The sequence below is a fragment of the Dipodomys ordii genome, unplaced genomic scaffold (assembly GCF_000151885.1).
Source record: "Dipodomys ordii isolate 6190 unplaced genomic scaffold, Dord_2.0 Scaffold195, whole genome shotgun sequence".
Lineage (NCBI taxonomy): Eukaryota > Metazoa > Chordata > Mammalia > Rodentia > Heteromyidae > Dipodomys > Dipodomys ordii.
The window spans coordinates 641,185-663,319 of NW_012267411.1; the positions used below are offsets into that span (position 1 = coordinate 641,185).

A 22,135-nucleotide genomic window follows, 5' to 3' on the forward strand; every position below is an offset into this window, starting at 1 on the left:
ATGAATGGTGCTCAGGCAACCAACAACCACATCTGGAAAATGGAGTTGGACCTTTATCTGACACCATGAGCAAAAATTAACTCAAAATAGATTTTCAAAACTCTTAACTGTATAATAATAAAATATGAAACTATTTGAGGGCAACATACAGGCACATCTTTATGACTTAGGATTTGATATAGGCTCCTTAGATATGACACCAAAAGCTTATGTAACAAAAGATAAAATGGATATGTTAGATTTCATCAAAATTAAAAACTTCAGAGTCTGAATCTTGCTCAAGTGGTTGAGCGTCTGGCTAATAAGTATAAGATCATGAAGTCGAGCCCAATACTAGCAAAAAATAAAAGTTAAAAAAGTAAAAAAAAACTTTTACCATCAATAATGGTGGAAAATATTTGGGCATATATGTGTCAATGGACTTGTGACTGAAATTATATGACTACCTCTTCCAGTTCAACAGTTACAAGACGCATTATTCAAATAAAAATAGACAAACCACCAGGATAAACATACTTCAGAGAGCATAGACATATAGTCAACATTATAACTGGAGTTTTTAGGAAAAGCCCTGGTTCTGAGAGTTCCAACTGACCCATGCTTGGCCACTCATCCCAATAAACCGGTTAGAGTAGAATATGAGTGAATGGCTGAGAAAGACATTTCATTGAACACAGCCATAAAATGTGTGTGCTATATCCATAAAAGTAATATTATTTGTCTATAAAAGGGAATAAAGTACCAATTCATACTTCAGTGAGTTATCAATAACATGTATGAACTTTGAAAACATGCTGAGTGGGGGGAAAAAAGTCAGTCATAAGATCCATATCCTAGCCAGGTGCAGGTGGCTCACGCCTGTAATCTTAGCTATTCATGAGGCTAAGAACTGAGGATCTCGGTTCAAAGCCAGCCCAGGCAGGAAAGTCCTGCTTTGAAAAGAAAATGAATTCAAACCATCAGGATAATTAGAACTCTGAAATGGATGGCTATTGATAAAGAACAAGAGACTTGTAGGTCTTACAAAGAGGATGCTGAGAGGAAAAAGTTATGTAACTCTAATCACAATAAAGCCAAAGAGTGAGTTTGTTGAAATAAAGTCTAGCACTCTCATGGTTATACAGACTTATTCTTCCCTTGTACAACATCTTGTACTTCTTTCCTGTTGCTTACTTGCTGTGTTCCTCTGGCTGTGTGGCAAACACAGCCACATACAGATGTTTCTCAAGGCCTTTACATTTGCTGTTCTCTCCTCAGAGAAAATTCTTTCCCTGAAAATTTGTGTAACTTGTTAACTATTTTGCTTTAGGTCCTCTCACTAAGGTGTTCCCCACCTCCCTCACACACACATTCTATCTAAAATTGAATAGAACACCCAGTTTTCTTACAACATTTATTTTTACCATATTCCATTTTGAACTTATTAAATTTACTTGTTTTATGTACATCTCTTTCATTAGCATGTAAAATTTCCAAGACTGTGGAACTTCTCAGTTTCCTTCTTCTAGGAAATACTTGGTGGATTGTAGAGATCTGATAATAATGTGGGAAGAAAAGCAATAGAAGGTAAAGCTATATGAAAAGTTACCTTTAAACTTAGGAATCTTAGAGGTAAAGCACTTCAAAATGATTGGCTCAATTACGGAAATTCCATAGCAAAACCAAAGGTAATTGTAAATGAAGACATCCAGCATAGGGCAGGATTTAGAAAAGTTGTATGTTTTGACATTGTAGTCTAAAGATCCATGTAGCACATTAGAGAACGAGAAGTGCTTACATTCAGATGCTTACATTCAGGGCCAAAATTCTGCACAAGTGGGAAAAGGCTTCTTAAAGTCAGTAGATGATAGAAACTGACATACAAATGACATGTAAAGATGTGGCATGAACTTTATATAGTGAGACTGCCACAGGCTGAATTACATACTAGTTTTTTCTGCCTCCATATGGTCCTTGTGTCTTCATCTATTATAGAAATCATCATAATTTTCACTTTACTTGCCCCTCCCCCTTTTCACTCAAACACTCTTAAATATAACACTCTTAAGTCTTATCTTCCCAGTGCTTATCAAGTGCCTGGTGTGTAGTATTCTTGGTAAATATGTGTTGAATGAAACACTTACGAATGAGAAAGTATTGAGATAACTGTGGAATTAGGATGTAGGAGCCAAGAGCATTCTGACCTCTAGGCTTGTCAGTTGACCAGAAGGTGTAGAGAAAAGAGAGAGAGAGAGAACACAAAGCCATTGCCAATAAACCATGTTTCATATATATATATACAAAGAACAGGCCAGATGTTGTCATGGTTAACATATAAGATGAAGGGGAGTTCATCTTTAGGGAAAAAAAAAAATCAGTAGGAGGCCTGGTTGAGAGATTGTAGAGAGGAGAAGTGAAAAGACAAAATTAATGACAGGAGTAAGGAAGCAAATGGGAATAAAAGGTTGTACACATTTGATAGTAATTGTTAAGGAAAACTTTCAGATCTAGGCATTTGACAGCTGAATAAGGAACTATACAGAATGAAAATATGGGTAAAAAGGAAAGAAGTGTTTCAAGGGTTAAGTTTTATTTAGTAGGATATTATAAAAACAAATTAGCTTAGAACTCCAGTTGAGAGCATTTATGTGCACGTAGGAGTTTCACAAATACTTTTTATTTTGTCCTCATTCTTGTTAATGCCACAAGGAGGGGAAAGCAAAACAGCCTAGATCTGTACCTTTCCCTCTCAGCCAGTGAGCTTTGTGGAAGATGGCAGCTGTGGGTGAAAAGGGTTGAGATAATGGAGCAGGTCTCTGCAGGTTTGTCTCTCTTGGTATGCTTTGGTACTCTATAAATAGAATTTGCTAACTAAAAGCAAAGCCTCTAAGAGAATGAATGCGCTCTTACAGTATTTTTTAAAATTAGTTTTAGGTAACAGACAATACAGTAGGTATTGGTACATATTGTATTACATTTATAGCTAGGACTTAGGCATAAATTAAAAAGCTTGATCCTTAATAAATGTTCTCTTATGAAATGTATTTGTAAATACATTTATACTCTTTGAAACATTTTTTCTTATCTTTATCTTTAATATAGTTACATTTTATTGGCTATAAATATTTTAAAGGTATTTATATTTCTATATATTTTTTAAAACTTTTACTTAAAATTTTTATTCCCACAGTCCAGAAAAGGCTTTGAAAGACTCACTTCAACCCTATGAGGCTGCCTACCTGTCAAAATCCTTATCTCGACTCTTTGATCCTATCAACTTGGTTTTCCCCCCTGGTGGGCGTAATCCTCCTTCTTCTGATGAACTGGATGGCATCATTAAAACCATAGCAAGGTATGTATTTTTTGTATAATGTCATATCATGAAATGCTTGCTACCTTTGTTAGTGATGTACAATAGCAATACCTTTCAAATTTATCTTAGATTATTCAAGTAATTAGGCCTGCAATTAAGTCAGGAGTTTTACAGTGAATGAGTGCACACATAACATTTGAGATTCCAATTAATGAGACCATTTACATACAGTCTAAACATAGTCTTAATTGTTCTATTTTTTGGCCAAATATTCAGAGTAAACCTACCTATTCAAACTATATTAAATTCCTAATATTAAGCAGAATAGTAAGAATAGAAATAATTTACAGATTAAGAAACTAAAGCAGAGGTGAATTTTGTTTTATCTTAGGCCCAGAAAGTACTTCATAGCAGGAACAGAATTATAATCCTGATTAGCCTACTTGTGCATGCTATTTTAAGCCTTCTGAGTGAATGTGACAGCTTTTAAAACTAAAAAGGGAAAGTATCCTAGCAAAAGTGCCTCCTGAATTCTTGCAGACAATGTAATTATCCACTGCCTTAGAGATACAGCACAAAGTTATCCAGATTAGTTTGTAGTTCAGACTATCTCAGTTACTGTCACAGTCAACAAGTTGTCACGGCAGTCAGTGTGTACATGGTGGATAAATATTTTGAGGAATAAAAATAGTGGGTTGTCACTGTAGGACTAAAGTGCAGGCTGTAGACTACAGATGTGAAGGTAGTGATCTGAATCATGGAAGAGTAAGACTAAAAAGCCACAAACAGGTGTAATACATGTCAGTATATCTTCAGCAGAGAACATGCCTATCAAAGGTCTTAGAGTGACCAGAATCTTGGTCCTGAAACTCTCCACAAGTATGCTGACTTGATAAAATATTTTGACTCTGGAGTTTTTATGTTGCCTTTTTAGTGTACTAGTGATAAAACCTGTCCTACATCTGTTTATGTGGACACTAAAGAGATAGCTATTACATTCTTTTATGAAGCTAGTCAGTGCTATAATCAAATGTAGAGTCTGAAGAATTATACACATGCCAATGAGTAAAGGCTTTAAAAATTAACAAAATTTTCTCAGGACTGTTGAATGGACATTTTTATTACAGTATACATTGATATTGTTTGAAATGCCTTCAGTTTCTTTAAAAGTAATCTGAAGTGAGATACTTCAGAAATAATGGTTTTCTACCTATAAATGGGATTTTATCCAGTTTCTAACTCCTGGTACCTACCCTTTCTTTGGTCTTTGCAAAAATTTGTTGGTAGGTTTTTTGGTGTTTTGTTTTTTCAATCTAATGTCATAATTAATTCACTGTTGAAAAATAAGCACAACACGTACTTTGAAAATCTGAAATTTTAAAATTGCAAATTATAGTTCATATGCTTTTGATATATTTAAAAGGTGACTCTATATAAAATAGCATGAATTGGCATAATTTAAATAGAAACTGAGTATCTTTATGTGGCATGTGTAATATTTTTAGCCCATGTCCTCCAAGTCATCATTTCCATTCAAGAGCTGTCATTTCCTTGCAGATGTCTGTGATATGCAGTGCATCTAATTGCACTTATCAGTATTAGCAAAACTGCTGCTTTAAAAATCTGTACACAATTTACTCTCTTAATCACAGACTGGATCCACCCATGACATGCTTTTATTAATGGGAAACTGGTCATTAACAAAGCTATCTCAGTACATTTTTCCTAATGCTGAATTTAAAGAGAAAAAGTAAACAATACAACTAGTTCTTAAAAGCAATCAGTGAAATTTATAAAAAGAATCATTTCATTCTTTATTGGGCTTAGGTTTTTATGTTACTCTTTCATTTTTGAGGCATTATGTGCTAATAATTGAAATCTGTTTTTGTTTTCTTCAGTGAACTAAATGTGGCTGCTGTTGATGTGAATCTCACATTAGCTGTATCCAAAAATGTAGCAAAGACCATCCAGTTATACGGTGTAAAGTCGGAGCAGCTTGTAAGTGGTATCCCATAACTAAATTTTAATGATTCCATTTAAAATGACCAATTACACAGTCTTTGATTAACCATAACTAATGTTATAATAAGCAAAGCAATCTTTTTAGCTATATCAGAGGTTTTCTAGTTGGCTCTGTTATAGTTTTAGGATAGCTTGTGGACAGATTGAGTCAAAATCATTTGTATAAAGTTATTCTTGGTGGTAGCTGTATTATGAGACAACTGCCTATTTCAGACTGCCTATTTCAGTTTTAGTGAAAGACCAAATTTTGTTTGTTCATTTAGTGCTGTATTCCATGCAGTGGTCCATGTAGTCTGGACAAATAATTTAGAGGCATCTTTTCTTTAAACCTAGCCAGGCTGAGACATGGAGACTCCTGGTAGCAATTAGATGACTCATTTTTTTCTCCAATTCTATTTTTAGATACTTTATTATAAGGTTCGTTGCTTGTAAAAAAGATGGTTTATTGCTATAAATAAAATTTAGTATTACATCTACTAGAGTTTAATGTAGTTAACTGAAAATGTCAGGAAAAATAGTCTATATGAGTTGTACCCCCCAGAAAACAAATACTATAAGGAAGAGCCAGCACATGGCTAGAAAGTATTTTGGTAAAGCAGTATAGAGGTGGGGTGAGAGGCTACAGTAAGTTATTATTTCAGTTAACTTAATAGTAGCAAATGTTTGAAAAAATCAAAATGTATTTTCTAACATGATTAAGTACATGCTGTTAATAAATAGTTTATAGTCTCAAATTAGTCAGACCTACTTAATCTACTGTGTTGAATATTTACAGGAAATGACTGACTTCCTTTTTTAAAGTAGAATTATACACCCCCCCCCAAGTAAATTCACTTTTCAACTTTCATTTTCATGTTTTAGGAAAGTATAAGCATTAAATAAAACCATAAGGAGCATATATCCTTGTTTTGTAAATATATTATTGACTAAATAACATGTTGAGGATAATGTTCATTTCTTGGTTATAAAGAACACTTTCTACTATCTAGTATTTTTTAACTTGGCATGTGATTTGTTTTTTTTGTTTGTTTGTTTGTTTTTCCAAGGACCAGGGTTTGAACTTGGGCCTTGCACTTGGCAGGAAGGCACTTTACCACTGAGCCATGCTTCCAGGCTTTTTTGCATTTGTTATTATTATTTTGTTTGCTGGTCCTAGGAGTTGAACTCATGACCTGGGAGGCTGACCCTGAGCTTTTGTACTCAAGGTTAGTGCTCTACCACTTGAGCCACAGCTCCACTTTTGGCTTATGGTAGTTAATTGGAGATAAGAATCTCACAGATTTTCCTTTCAGGCTGGCTTTGAACCATGATTCTCAAATTTCAGCCTTCTGAGTATTTAGGATTGCAGATATGAGCCACCTGCACCCAGCTTGTGCTGGTTGTTTTTGAAATAAAGTCTTGCTTTCTGACAGGCCATGTGCCTGGACCATCATCCACCTATTTTAGGCTTTCCATCTTTTCTGGAGTGATGGACACATGCCACCAAACTCAGATATTGGTTGAAAAGGGTTCTGATGTGCTACTCTTGTGTATGAATGGCAATCCTCACCTGAGATTTGGAAAGAAAGCTAAATTTTTAAATACTGTGTTTGTTTTATGATTAAAAATTGTAAGCCTCTAATACACATATTGACAGAAGTCAGATCATTAATAGAATCTTCAAATACTAAGGTAAAAGAAAGCTAGAAATGTAAAGACAGCATGCTTTTCAGAAAGGGTGACTTAAAAATACAATCTGAAATAAAATGAGCAAGTTTCTAGAATCCTATTTATTTTACTAAAGACTGAAAGTTTCTTGGCTACTGAAACTTTTTTGCTTTTGTTTTTGTTTTTGTTGGTCATGGGGCTTGAACTCTGGGCTTGAGTGCTATCCCTCAGCTCTTCAACTCAAGGCGAGCCAAAGCGCCACTTCCAGTTTTCTAGTGGTTTATTGGAGATAAGAGTCTCATGTGGAGATAAGAGTCTCAGAGACTTTCCTAACCAGGCTGGCTTTGAACCATGATCCTCAGCCTCCTGAGTAGCTAGGTTTACAGGCATGAGCCACTGTCACCCAGCTACTGAAACATTTTAATAAACTTAATTGCAGCTTTAATTCACATCAGGAGAAAGGTTCGCAAAAGGGATTTTCAAGGTGATTTTTAATGTGCTGGGTGCCATAGAGCATAGCAAAAACCTGCATAAAATACATTTGTATGCTTGTAGTAACAAGTTAGAAATTATTTGAAGCATTATACATGTATTTTATCTCCTAAGGTTTTCTTATTAGTAATCAAAGCCATGTATCATATAAACGTAAATCACTATAAGATGCATCCTTAAATCTGTTTTTTTATGTGTGCACGTAGCTGCTTTCTGTTGTGTTTTGTATCTGAGACTGAGTCTTACTATATAGCTAAAACTGGCCTGGAACTCTTCATTTTCCTATCTCTGGTGAAATTAGAGGGATATATCATTTTACCTGGCACCTCAGAGATCATTTCTTAAGGATAGGATAAGCTCACAGAAGAATTTACCATTATTAAGGACTTGTAGTGACTTGAGGGTTGTATCACGCTTTGCATGTATTATCTAATTTCACAATTCTATTGTTGTAAAATGGAAATATTTTGCTACCAGTGCACAATGTGGAAACTGAGGCAGAGAAAGAGTAATTATAGGAACAATAAATGCTACTTTAAGTAGAATGTTAGAGAACAATGGTTGCAGTTAACATCTAGACCAGACTTGAAGCTTTAACACTTCCCATTTCTGACTTATATCTTGTATACAAACATAACATCCTTTTGATTTTATAAAAGTGATATTGTGGCCAGGCATTGGTGGCTCATGCCTGTAATCCTAGCTACTCAGGAGGCTAAGATCTAAGGCTAAGAATTGTAGCTCTTGAAGCCAGCACAGGCAGGAAAGTCCATGAGATAAATTGGACATAAATTCAGAAAAAGCTGGAAGTGGTGCTGGTGGTATAGCACTAGCCTTGAGACAAAAAGAAAAAAAAAAAAAGCTCAATGCCCAAACACAGAGTCCAAGCCCCAGGACTGGCATAAAAAGAAAAAGAAAAGAGACTGTCACCAGACCTTACAATGGAAATTTTGAGTCATTGTTTTTATTCTCTATATGCTAAAAGGAAATTAAATATTAGTATATAAGGAAACTATTATAGTACCTTTATAATTTACAGGGTTATTAGTTTTTGTGATGAACAAATTACAGGCCAATGTAAGTATTCCTTCTGTAAAAGTGAATTGTTAGGCATTTTCCAGCAATAAGTATGACTACTTTCAGGAAGTGGTATCTTGGTTCTTAGTGTAAATGTCAAATGTTATGAACTGTGAGAAGCAGACTGACATGCAATTAAGTTGCAAACTATTTGAAAGTAACAGGAATGACATTTAATGGAAGGTTTCCATTTCAGTGCAGGTCAGTAGCTGCAGTAGTTCTAGAGGTCAGTAGTTCCAGACACTATTAAAGCTGTTTAAATATGCACTTCATTCCTTGTATCATTTCATGAGTAGCTTGGAGACTTGACATTCCCTTAATGGAAGAAAACCTACGTGTGTATTTGAATGATTTAGAGATAAAAAGTTTTAAATTTTTTTAGTTTTAAAAGGATTATTTAGTAGAGCTTTTTACATCTGCGTGTAGTATTATATGGTAATGATTATTCACATTCAAATAAATAAAAAATCAAACTGGGTGCTGGTAGCTCATACCTATAATACTATCTGAGCATTTCAGGAAGCTGAGATCAATATTCAAAGCCAGCCCAAGCAGGAAGCCAGTCTGTGACATTCTTACGTTCAATTAAACACCAAGAAAAAAAAGCCAGAAGTGGAGCTGTGGCTCAAATGTAAGAGTGCTAGCCTTAAATTGAACTAGCCTCAAGTGGTAGAGCACGTAAACTCAGTACCTGGACCCTGAGTTCAAGCACACACACAAAAAAAGCACTATTGTCTTTGAGATCTTTTAATATACTAGACACAGCATTCTGTAGGACGATCTCATTCAGTTCACTAGGACAAGATTGTACGAGTTTTGAGTGTTTTCTGAAACATACCTAAACAATAATGACACGTGGTGGCATATAGAAAGATTCTCTGTGGTGGGATTCAGAAAAATAAAATCCTCTTTTTCTCTCCCCTCAGTAATCTCTTTAGCATTTTTCAGTATCTTAGGATGTAAATTGTTAATCTAGCAGATTAGTAACTGTGTTCCAGGGGACCTGGGAACCCCAAGAAATTATAAAATGTTATATAAAGTTTCTCTGGGAAAATGCTGCACCTGAAAATCGTTCAGTCAACTGCATAGAAAATGTTCCATATATCTGTGACTTCTACCCAAATAACAGATAATTAGACAAAAAAATTAGAAGGCATCTAGAAAATGCCTCCAAATATTTGGAAAGTAAACAAGTTTAATGGCACTTTGACCCAGAAGTCAAAGGGAAATTTTAACTATGGTCCTATCCACTGGACCTTAGCTTCTTTGCTCAAGGCTAGGGCTCTTCACTTGAGCCATAGCTCCACCTCTAGCTTATTACTGATTATTTGGAGATAAGAGTCTCACTGACTTTCTGCTTGGGCTGGCTTTGAACCTCAATCCTTAGATCTCATCTTCCTGAGTAGCTAAGATGACAGGTATGAGCCACCAGTACCTGACTGGTTCTGATTCTTTGTGTTGTGTATGCATGTACTAGTACTGCTTGGGCTTGCTTCAAACCATAGTCCTCTTAAGTATCAGCTTCTTGAGACTTGAGGATTACAGGCATGAGCCAACACCACAGCTTTATTAAGATACAATTTATATGCTAGTAACTCATTAAAAGTTGTCTGCATAGGCAGGCACCATTGGCCTGTGTTTGTACTCTAATCCTACTTATTGAGAAGGCTGAGATCTAAGGATCACCATTTGAAGACTACTCGAGAAGGAAAGTCTGTGAGACCCTTATCTACAGTTAACTACTTAATAAAATAACAACAACAAAAATAAACCCAAAAGGTAGAAGTAGAGCTGTGTGGCTCAAGTGGTGGAGTACCAGCGTTGGACAAAAAAGCTCAGAGATTGCACCCAGTCCCTGAGTTCAACCCCCAGGATTGGCACACACATACACTAACGTGTCTGCATGCATAAAAACAAAAAATGAAAAGTAGACAAAAGTAGGTTTATTTTTGTTAGTTTCATTTTTGGCAGTACTAGGGTTTGAACTCAGAGCCTTAACTTACTAGGCAGATGCCTACCAGTTGAACCCTTTTTGCTTTTATTATTTTTAAAAAAGATCTCACTTTTTGTCCAGGCTAGCCTAGACCTCAGTTCTTCTACTTATACCCCCCACATAGCTAGGATGATAGATGGATGACACCCTGTCCAGCTTTTTATTGGTAGAAAACAAGTCTCCCAACCTTTTTGCCAACCTCAAACCTCCTGATCTTAGTCTCCTAAGTAGCTAGTGTTACAAGCATCGCCCACCATCTCTAACAGTATATTTTTCTCTTATTTTCTCTACTATTAAAATAGGAAAATGCCCTTGGTTTCAACTCCTAAAAAGGACAATTTTTCATATTTTTGAAATTGTGTCCACATTCGGGAAGAGTTACATTATAGCTTGGTCAAGTTTAATTTACCCTTAAATAATGTTATAGGGAATTGAATTAAAATGGGATCCACATTGGAATGGTTGATATGTGATTTTTATCCTAAGCCTGAACTGTAATAGATATAGATTCAGTGAATAAAATATTCCATGCCCTTTTCTTTACGATCCATGCATTTAAAAATATTATGCTGATGTTGGCCATATGCACATTGTGTAATCTTGGACAACTTCCTTTTTAAAAAGAAAACAAGAACTACCACTACCAGTTTCTTTGGAGTATAAAAATGGCTGTCAACCTTTGGCACCAAAGGTTGGAGCCACCATATTTAGACAGTCTTCCTTTGTGTCCATAATGTCCCACTCATGATTCTTTATTGTTTTCTTTGAACCTCAAAAAAATAAAAATAAAATGGCCGTCCTGTAGACATACGTGTGTGTGTGTGTGTGTGTGTGTGTGTGTGTGTGTGTGTGTAATTTAGGTTTATTTTTCGCTTCTGTTTTCTTATATTTGAGTTCTTGAAGGAAGGAGCTTGTTCGCTATTGCCAGAAAGTATTCCTTAGAATTACTGTGTTCATGTATCAAAATAGGTATTCGTACACTGAGCATTAATTCACACCTGCCTCAGAAGTCATCAGCCATGAAGTATAAGAGATTTTCTTCCAGTGCAAACTAATTGGGCTTATATCTCTATGGCTTTATCTCTGTTAGAGACTTGTTGTGAGAGGGAAGGGGAGTAGAAGGAGTCAAGCATGAACTTCTTGTTATAGAAAAAGTAGAAATGCTACCATTTTGGTAATATGATTGTGTATTGGATTCTTACAGCTGTCTACACAAGGAGATGCAAGTCAGGTGATTGGGCCTCTTACTGAAGGACAGAAAAGAAACGTGGCAGTAGTAAATTCACTGTATAAGTTGTACCAATCAGTCACAAAGGTAACCTTTATTTTTATTTTAAGTAGATTTTTTGACTTAATTTCATCTTTAGGTACTTCAAACCTGAAATTTAGGCAGTTTACAAGCTATTACTTAGTTTATTGGAAAACAATGCAATGAAAATGTCAGTGAGGGTCATTTCAGCTCTGAAGGTAAATGAATTTAGTTTAATTTTGATTCTATATATCCAGTGGTTTTAGAATGAATAGGAGATGTTATATTTTAAAACATTTCAAAGACCTTTATATACACTAAACGTAAGTAACATATTGATAATTATTCTTTCACCCTGGCTTTTATTATTTGTGAGCTTTTTGTCTATATATATGGTTTACAAGTACATGAAATGGAGACCTTCAAGCTAACCAAGTTTATTAAGTAAATTATTTCAGAATGAATATCATATATTTCATAATTTTTGCTATTTTTCTACTAAAGTATTTCAAAGAAATGGTGAAACTTTCATACTTGGCCTCTGTAGACAATCATCTGTCATTATTAATGAGGAGATTGGTTCCAGGAAACTCTCCCTGCCTTCCATGGATACCAAACCCAGATACTCATCTCTTACATAAATTGGCATCTATTTGCATATAACCTATTATGTGTGTAGGTATATGTATGTATATACATATGTGCATGTATATCTATGTGTATATAGATGTATATCCTTCCATTTATGATGAATCCTGTCTAGATTATATATAATAATACAATATAAATGCTATGCACAGTCATATTAGGTGATTATTTCTTTTAAAACTCAACTCCTAATACAAGTTGAATATATGAGGTTGTATTTTGGAATAATTCTAAATGCTATTCCTTTTTGTTTCTTCATTTTTTTTTTGTACTGAGGTTTGAACTCAGGACTTTGTGCCAATCAAGCAGGTGCCATACTGCTGAGCCATACCTCCAGGCCTTTTTTGCATTGGTTATTTTTGAAATGGAGGTCTTGTTTTCTGCTCAGATGCATGTCTGGACCACTACTCTCCTATATTTTACTGCCAACTTGGGATGACAAGCACACACCATCACTTATCCCACTTCATACATTAAGATGAAGTCTTATGGATTTTTCCTTTAATCGTTACTCAAAAGCATCACAAGCAATTACAGATTGCTTTATTTAGCCTGGTTTAAATATCTTTATTGATTTTTTTTATTGATTTGTAAAAATGGAAATACCTGACATTTGTATTTTAAAGACTTATTAAAATAAGTGTCAGCCTAAAGAAAAGTGAATATTTTAAAGGAAATAATTACGGTTTTATTATGGCCTTTTCAAGTAAAAACTTTATAATTAAAATTAATGGACCTCAGCTCCTAGAATTATTAATGTTTTAATTATTTGGAATATATTTACTTTATATATGAACATATTTTTATCTAATAATTTTAATCACATTTGAAATAATAAATTAACAATATTTCAATGTAGCTATGGAAACAGCTTGATAATGTTATGCTCAGAATTAGAGTTTACAAAAAAATGACTTAAGCAACACTGTAACTGGGTCAAATTTTGTTCTAGGTGGTTTCCAGTCAGAGCTCATTCCCACCAATAGCTGAACAAACTATCATTTCAGCTCTAAAGGTAAATGAATTTAATTCTGATTATATATATCCAGTGGTTTTAGAATTGTTTGGATGAGTAGAAGATGTTATATTTTAAAAATAATTCAAGGGCTGGGACCGTGGCTCAGTGGTAGAGTGCTTACCTTGCATGCATGAGGCCTTGGGTTTGATTCCTCAGCACCACATAAGCAGAAGAAGCCAGAAGTAGTGCTGTGGCTCAAGTGGTAGAATGCTAGCCTGAATGCTAGCTGAAGAGCTGAGGGACAGCACCCTGATCCAGAGTTCAGGCCCCACGACCAAAAACAACAAAAAAAAATAAAAAAATAATTATAATTCAAAATCCTTTATATACACCAAAAGTAACATGTTGATAATTATCCTGAAGGGGATATATATATATATATATATATATATATATATATATATATATATATATATATATATATATGTTTGTGTTCTCTGGAGTTTAAAAATAGTCCCCTTTTGAATCTACAGATTGTGTTCTGCTTGTGATAATTGCATACACAGAAGCAACCATTACAAGTGTCTATTGAGGGCAGCATTGCCTAGTATTGTCCCAGTGAAGTAGCAGTTTTACACCAGGGTACTTTGTCCCCCAGGGCACCTTTGACCTTATCTGGAAACATTTTGGGTTGTAAGACTTAAGGGTGGGGTATAGTTTCATCTAGTGAGTGGAGGTCACAGAAGCTGCTCAACATTGTGCAATGCAAAGGACCCCTGCAGCAGTTCTCTAGTTCAAAATGTCATAATGCCAAGGCAGAGAAACCCTACTTGAAGGTATATTTGTAAGGTATAAAATCAGAGTATATTCCCATTTTTAAAATATACTCTTTTCTAATGCTTAAGAAGTTTAATTTTAAAAAAGATAGTGTTGATCTGAGATTTGAAGCCATATATACTTACCAGTAGGTAACTTTAAAAAATCAAATAATCCATTCTTTTTTTTTTTTTTGTTTGGTCCGGTCGTGGGGCCTGAACTCTGGGCCTGGGCGCTGTCCCTCAGCCCTTCAGCTCAAAGCTAGCGCTCTACCACTTGAGCCACAGCGCCACTTCCGGCTTTTTTCTTTTTGCTTATGTGGTGCTGAGGAATCGAACCCAGGCCTCATGCATGCAAGGCAAGTGCTTTACCACTGAGCCACCTTCCCAGCCCAAATAATTCATTCTTATAATAGCAGTAGATTCTGTTATTTAGCACTTATTTTCCAGACACATACACAAACAACTTATCAAATTATACATTATGGTGTCTATTTTATACATATAACTAGTATACTTATATGTATTGACTCAAAGGACCTGTGCCTACTATACCTTGCCACTACCATTTATTCATTCACCTACTAAATGTTATTTAATACCTACAACGTAACTAAGGCCATATAGCAGAGACTTTGGAACCAAACTACTTGTATATGAATCACATTTCAGCTATTTAACCAATTAATAATTTCTCTTGGCTTAGCTATAACAACTCCAAAATGGTATGATATACCTACACAAAGTAAAAGTAAAGAATGCAAATTGTTAGACTGGATTTAGGTAACTAAAGTAGGGTAGAAAAGGTGAAGGAGGAAGATGAATAGCTATGAATCATCCATAAGAAGAAACAAAAGAGAATAGAAGAGAACAGTAGAGTGGGTAAGAAAATTGAATATGATATCAGAAATCATAAAGGAGAAAGGAAATTCTTTTTTTCTTATTGTGAAAATACCATACAGAGGGGTTACAATTATATGAGCAAGGTAATGAGTATAGGCCAAGTACTGCCTGTAGTTTAGTGGGTAGGGATTTAACAGCAAAATGTAACGAAACTGAATTCATATGTGGATGGATTTGACTGAAAGCTTTAGGTCAGCCTAGGCTATATAGCCAGTTTGAGATCTAGTCCACATAGGTGATCTTTTTCAGAAAACTAAGACTAAAATTAAGAATAAGCTTTGGTCAGGTATGGTGGCTTACACCTGCATTTTCTACACTCAGGAGGCTTAGGTGGGATAAGAAGATACAGTCTTGTTTTCCCCCAATATAGTACAGATATACTTGGATCCTTTTCTTTTCCCCAATGTGGTCATCTGATTGTGATTAAATATTTAGAAGCTGCCATAATAAAATACTTTTTAGCAAGAGGTAAATATTTGTTAATGATCATAATTATACTCGACTATTGGACCAAGATAACAGATCTAAAGTTTTGGGTTTTTTTAATTCTTGGTTGCAGGCAGGGAACAGTTAGTCTTTTGTATGTTTTCACATTTTCTATCTTCAAGCAGTAGTTTTTTTTATTGTTTCCCAAAATAAGTATGCTTTACTTTATCATCCCATACATTATTGATAAGCATTTATAAATATATACACATACATGTAATGCATATATAGAGAATATACCTTTATACTATTTCTGTAATTGACAAAAAAGCTTCAGAAAATAAGACTTACTCTTATTTGGTGAGATACACTTAATATTTTCTATACTATTCTATTACAAATTAAAATGTTCTGGTAATGACTTACTACATTAAGTTTTTGGCCTCTAGTAATCATAACCTATAGTTTGAACAAATCACTTCTGTGGGGTTATTTTGTTGTTGTCGTTGTTTTCCTTTGCAGTCCTAGGGTGAGGACTCAGGGCCTGTGCACTGTCCCTGAACTTGTTTTGCTCAAGGCTAGCACTCTACCACTTGAGCCACAGCACCAATTCTGACTTTTTCTGTTCATTTGATACTGAGGAATCGAACCCAGGGCTCATGCATGCTAGGCAAGCACTCCACCACTAAGCTATATTTCCAGCCCCATCAACTAAAATAGTATGCCTTTTCACTTTGCATGATGATAAAAATTACCTCGATTTTTTTTGTTTTTGTTTTTTGTCAGTTGTGGGGCATGAACTTTAGGCCTGGGTGCTGTACCTCAGCTCTTCAGCTCAAGGCTAGCACCCTACCACTTGAGCCACCGCGCCACTTCTGGCTTTTTTCTGCTTATGTGGTGCTGAGGAATTGAACCCAGGGCCTAATGCATGTGGGGCAAGTACTCTACCATTGAGTCAACATCCCAGCCCTACCTGGAAAATTTTAAAACAGAAACATTCTTCAGTTTTAAGATGAATTCTCTGAATCTGTATTCTTAATGCCTTTTTTTTTTCAGTACAGGGATTTGAACTCATGGCCTCACACTTTCTGTGCAGGCACACCACTTGAGCCATACATACCCTCAGGCCTTTTTTGCTTTAGTTAATTTCCAGGTAGGGTCTTGCATTTTTGCCGGTAATCAGTCCTAGATAACGATTCTCCTACTACAGCTCCCCTCCTACTTGGAATCATAAATGCAAGTCACTGTGCTCAACTTCTTGGTTTACTATAACTGTTTCCCTTGGCTACTCTTTTTTTTTTTGGTCGGTCATGAGGCTTGAACTCTTGGCCTGGGCACTGTCCCTCAGCTCTTCAGCTCAAGGCTAGCTTTCTACTGCTTGAGCCACTTCTGGTTTTCTAGTGGTTTATTGGAGATCAGAGTCTCGTGGACTTTCCTGCCCGGGCTGGCTTTGAATCAGGATCCTCAGATCTCAGCCTCCTGAGTAGTGAGGATTACAGGCATGAGCCACTGGCGCCCAGCTTCCCTTGGCTACTCTTAAAATACAATCCTCTTGATCTCTGCTTCTGAAGTACTAGGATTGCAGGTGTTTTGTTTTGTTTTCTGGGTTTTTTAAACAATTTGCTATGTAGCCGAGACTGGCCTGAACTCAATCACTTACTCCCTTCATCCTGATCTCTCAACCTACCCTCTTTGAACAGTAAACAACACCAATTTACTCTGGGCTTGGCAGGCTAGGCTTCCCAGTTAGCAAAGACTACTTTAAAGAGAAAGACATACTGATCAATAAAATCAGAACTAAGAACATATAATAAATATAATATTTTCTTTATGTTGTTGAAATTTTATCCAAAATTAAACTTTCAAATTTTTTATTTTTAAAAACAAGTAAAGAATACAATAAAAGAATGCCTTTATGAACAAAAAATTTTTTAAAATTTATTCTTGTGTCAGTGCTGGGGCATAAACTCAGGGCCTAGACACTGCCCTGACCTTTCATGCACAAGGCTAGAACTCTACCACTTAAGCCACAACTCCACTTTTGGGATTATTTTGGTGTTTAACTGAAGCATCTCATGGGTTTTCCTGCCTGGGCTGGCTTCAAAGTTTTATTTTCAGATCTCAGCTTCCTGAGTAGCTATGATTACAGGCATGAGCCTAGAAGAACTGAGCTTTAAACTTTATTTTTAAGCTTGAGGTTCATCATTGCACCTGATATATAATAAACTTACAATTGAATATACATTTGGAGTCATTTCATTATAACTACCATGATTATAAGTGGCATTTAAACCTTTGCCCAGTAATTCTGATCATTTTTTATAGACATTGTGTTGTACAAATAGTGATTGTATTGTTAAATTTGTCCATGGCAATGATTCATTGCTCCCTTACTATGTGGGCTTAGTGTTCTATATAAAGGAATATTCCAGATTGTTGGGGCTCTTATATTTGTGTGTTGTAGACTATTTTAGATAAACCTTTTGAAACTCTCAACAGACTTCCCTGTTTTATAAAGAGCATATACAATATTATTTTTCCTCTTTCTTGTGGTAGTTGTTTATCTTTACCTATCCTTGACATGAAGACTTTCCCCCAAATGCTCTCTTCTCTTCCTATTTAACATTTCCCTAAGTGGGAAAACTCATCCATGATTCTGTGTGAACTATCATAAATGCAAATTGAGACTATTTTTTTTCCTTTTGAACTTTATGGCTGTTTTTTCCATAGCTTGTTTCACTGGATAGAAACTCTAGTTTTGTATAGAATTGAGAAAGTAGAATCTTGATGATTGGTTCTTGACTTGGAAGAAATCATTTGGAATTTAATATTATTATTTTTTTTTTTTTTGGGTCCGGACGTGGGGCCTGAACTCTGGGCCTGGGCGCTGTCCCTCAGCTCTTCAGCTCAAGGCTAGCACTCTACCACTTGAGCCACAGTGCCACTCCGGCTTTTTTCTTTTTGCTTATGTGGTGCTGAGGAATCGAACCCAGGGCCTCAGGCATGCAAGGCAAGCGCTCTACCACTGAGCCATCTTCCCAGCCCCTGTATTTTATTATTTTAAGTATAATTGTAGTAGGTATAAATTCATAATGATGTTGGTTACGAGGTATTTTTTAGATATTAGATTTAACAGATTTCCTTTTATTTCTAATTTGCTAGGACTTTTTAGCTATAAATAGTGTTCATCAAATTATTTGTTTCTTTAATTTTGAAATAATTGTGTGGTCTTACTCTTTTATTCTGTTAATAAATTGTAATAATTTACTTCAAATATAATGCTAACCTTGTTCATGACATATTATCCTTCGTATGCATTCCTGTGTTTGATTTACTTAATTTTTATTAAGGATACTTACCTTTCTACTCATAAGTATAGATTTTCCTTCCTGTATTATCTTTTTCCAGTTAATATTGGCCTTAATAAATGAGGTTAGAATTTTTTTCCATTTTCTGGAAGAGTTTGTATAGAATTTATAGAGTGTTTCTTGTGTTTAGTAGAATTCATTAGTGAATCCATCTAGATTGTATATAGTTTTCTGTATTAGGAAGCTTTATAACTACAAATGTAATTGTTTACTATGTAAAGGGCACCTCAGAGTTGTACTTGTTTTAGAGTTTAAAAAATTGATACTTGATGGGCTGGGAAGGTAGCTCAGTGGTAGAGTACTTGCCTTGCATGCATGAGGCCAGGCCTGGATTCAATTCCTCAGCACCACATAAGTAGAAAAAGCCAAAAGTGGTGCTGAGGGACAGCCCCAGACCCAGAGTTCAAGCCCCATGACTGACACCCCACCCCCACAAAAAAATGGATACTTGATGAGTTTAAAGGAATTTATGTTAGAATAATATGCATAATATTCACCTACTATCCTTCAGTGTCTTAGGGCATATCGCAATATCTTTTTTTTAAATCTTTGATATTATTGATTTGTTTCCTTTCCAAACTGCGCCGCCCCTCCTCCCCCCCCCCCCCGCTCTAATCAAGCTAGCATTTTATCACTGTTGATTAAAAAATACCCTGACCTTTATTTTCTCTGGTTTTGGTTTCTTGTTTCATTGATTTTTACTTGTAGCTTAAAAAAAAAATTCCTTCCTCTTGCCTTGATATTCTTTGCTTTCTTTAGATTTTGTTCAGACCTTATATTACCGGCTTTAGGTCTTTTTCCTACAAAATAAACATTTTTTAAAAAATACAAATTTCCCTCAAGTCATTGCAATGTTAATATTGTTTATCATCATTCAGTTTGAAATACTAGGTTATGAACTTGACTATTTCACTCTAATTCTGTTAGTTCTTGTCTGTTTTGATGCTCTGTTACTTGTTCTGTTGGTTAGCGTTTGTTACTTACATATTTATCATTTTTCCACCTTTTTGATAAAGGAACATTTGTAGCTCTTTAATTGTTTTAATACTACTTTGCATTATGTTTTGATATTAATCTTATTAACTACCTGATATTAATTAACCTTTTATGTTTAATGTAGATTGATATGCCTCTACATAGCTGTCTTCCAAATTATCCTATTTGGGATTTTCCAATTATCTCAAATTGATAAGTTTGTACTTTTCACTACTTTGGGAATGTTTAGGTCTTTTATCTTGCTAGTAGTTGTCTGCCTGTCTACTTATAGAATTTCAGTTACCAATATATTAGACCTTTGGCATCGTTTCATAAGTTCAATTGTTTTTTGATATTTTTTTTCTTTTGGTTCATTGACTTTTCCCTTATTATCTCAGTTCTTTTGAATAGTCTATTCAGTCAACTTTTAAGTTTCAGGTAGAGTAATGTTTAGTTTAAAATTCCCAGTTGCTTGCTTTTCAGTTTGAATCATTTTGCTGAGATTTCCTATTATTTCAATTACTACTTTACGCATCTTCCTTGGTTCCTACCTTTGAAACAGAGTAGGGAAATTCACCCCAAGTAGCATATTTATGTGTAAGTTTATTTTTAAAATAATCTACCCAGAAACCAGTGGCTGATTCTGTAATCCTAGCTACTCAGGAGACTGAGAACTAAGAATCAAAGTTCAAAACCAGCCCAAGCAGGAAAGTTCATGAGACTCTTATCTCCAACTAACTACTGAAAAGCCAGAAGTGGAAATGTGGCTTAGTTGGTAGAGCACTATCCCAGGACAGGCCCATGAGTTCAAGCCCTGGGAGAGGCAAAAAAAAAAAAATCTCACTGAGGTTCTTTACTGATAATCCTGGAGTCTGGATCATTTGACTGGCTTTTTATTAGAAAAATCACCTTTAGTTTGCTCTAAAATGTGTGTTTTATGAGTCAGCATAGTACTACTGCTGCATTTAAACATAGAATGTAGGCATTCTCTGTCCTTCTCTGGTTCTTCTCTCACTTTGTAGCCGCTCTGACTGTCCCAGGTTTCCTTTACTCCAAAAGATAGTAGGTTTTTGTTATTTTTTTCCTATAGGTTTTTGTTGTTGTTGTTGTAATTGTTGGTGTTGACTTTTGTTTGTTTGTTTTGTCAGTCCTGAGGCCTAGATTCTGTCCTCAGGGCCTAGATTCTGACCTGGAGCTTTATGGCTCAAGACTAGAAGGCTCATGCTTTATACTACTTGAGCCATAGCTCCATTTCCAGCTTTTTTAGTGCTTAATTGGAGATAAGAGTCTACATACTTTATTTCCAAGAGCTGGCTTCAAACCAAGATCCTCAGATATCAGCCTCTTACTAGCTAGGATTATAGGCATGAGCCACCAGCACCTGCCTCTCTTGTGAGTTTTAACTACTCAGCCTTGCCTGACACTGACAATAATCTCCTTTACTGAGTGTTATTAGATGACACAGAGATAGAAAATATGGAAAACACCCTGTTCTGGTTGTTGTCATAAGCATTCATACCTCTCCATAACTGTATTTTCCTGTCTTCTAAGCCCCATGATAGGTGTTTGTGGTATTTTTCCATAGTTATTTGTATGATATGAGTTACTCTTGCTTTATATAAATTGAAAACCTGCTCTTCCTTTTTGAAACCTTGTCTGTTTATTCCTATCACATTCTAAGGTCTCTTCCAACTTCTCTATGAGCTGTAACTACAGCTCAGAGGACTCAGGCAGGCCCCAGTAATCTTAGCTCTTTCACTTGGTCACCTGTAGCTTTGGGCATTCTCCTTAACTTCACTTCAGTTTCCCTATGTATAAATTATTTTACATTCTGTATCTACAAATCAGATCCCCCTACAACAAATCCTCAAAGAAACAACTGCCCAATAAATAAGTGGGCTAAAGACTTCCAGAGAAATTTCCCTGAAGAGGAAAGAAGGATGGCCAATAGACACATGAAGAAATGCTCAACCTCCCTAGCCATAAAAGAAATGCAAATCAAAACAACATTAAGATACCACCTCACTCCAGTGAGAATGGCAAAAATCAAGAACTCTAATAACAACAGATGCTGGAGGGAATGTGGACAGAAGGGAACCTTACTGCATTGTTGGTGGGAATGTAAATTTGTTCAACCACTTTGGAAAGCAGTATGGAGGTTCCTCAAAAGTCTCCACATAGAGCTCCCCTATGACCCAGCAATCCCACTTTTGGGCATTTACCCAAATGGTTACAAAGAAGACCACACTAAAGCAACCAGCATGACTGTT

The 22,135-nt window shown here is 35.5% G+C and overlaps 1 protein-coding gene across 1 annotated transcript in view; it reads left to right on the forward strand.

Moving 5' to 3' along the window:
* The window catches only part of Cog5 (component of oligomeric golgi complex 5), a 206,515-nt gene that overhangs the window by 154,471 nt on the left and 29,909 nt on the right, over positions 1-22,135 (forward strand). Inside the window, exons 13-16 of the mRNA XM_013034737.1 lie at positions 3,170-3,331; positions 5,191-5,290; positions 11,728-11,838; positions 13,373-13,435. Coding sequence (XP_012890191.1) covers positions 3,170-3,331; positions 5,191-5,290; positions 11,728-11,838; positions 13,373-13,435 — 436 coding nt within the window. The remainder of the gene's footprint in view (positions 1-3,169; positions 3,332-5,190; positions 5,291-11,727; positions 11,839-13,372; positions 13,436-22,135) is intronic.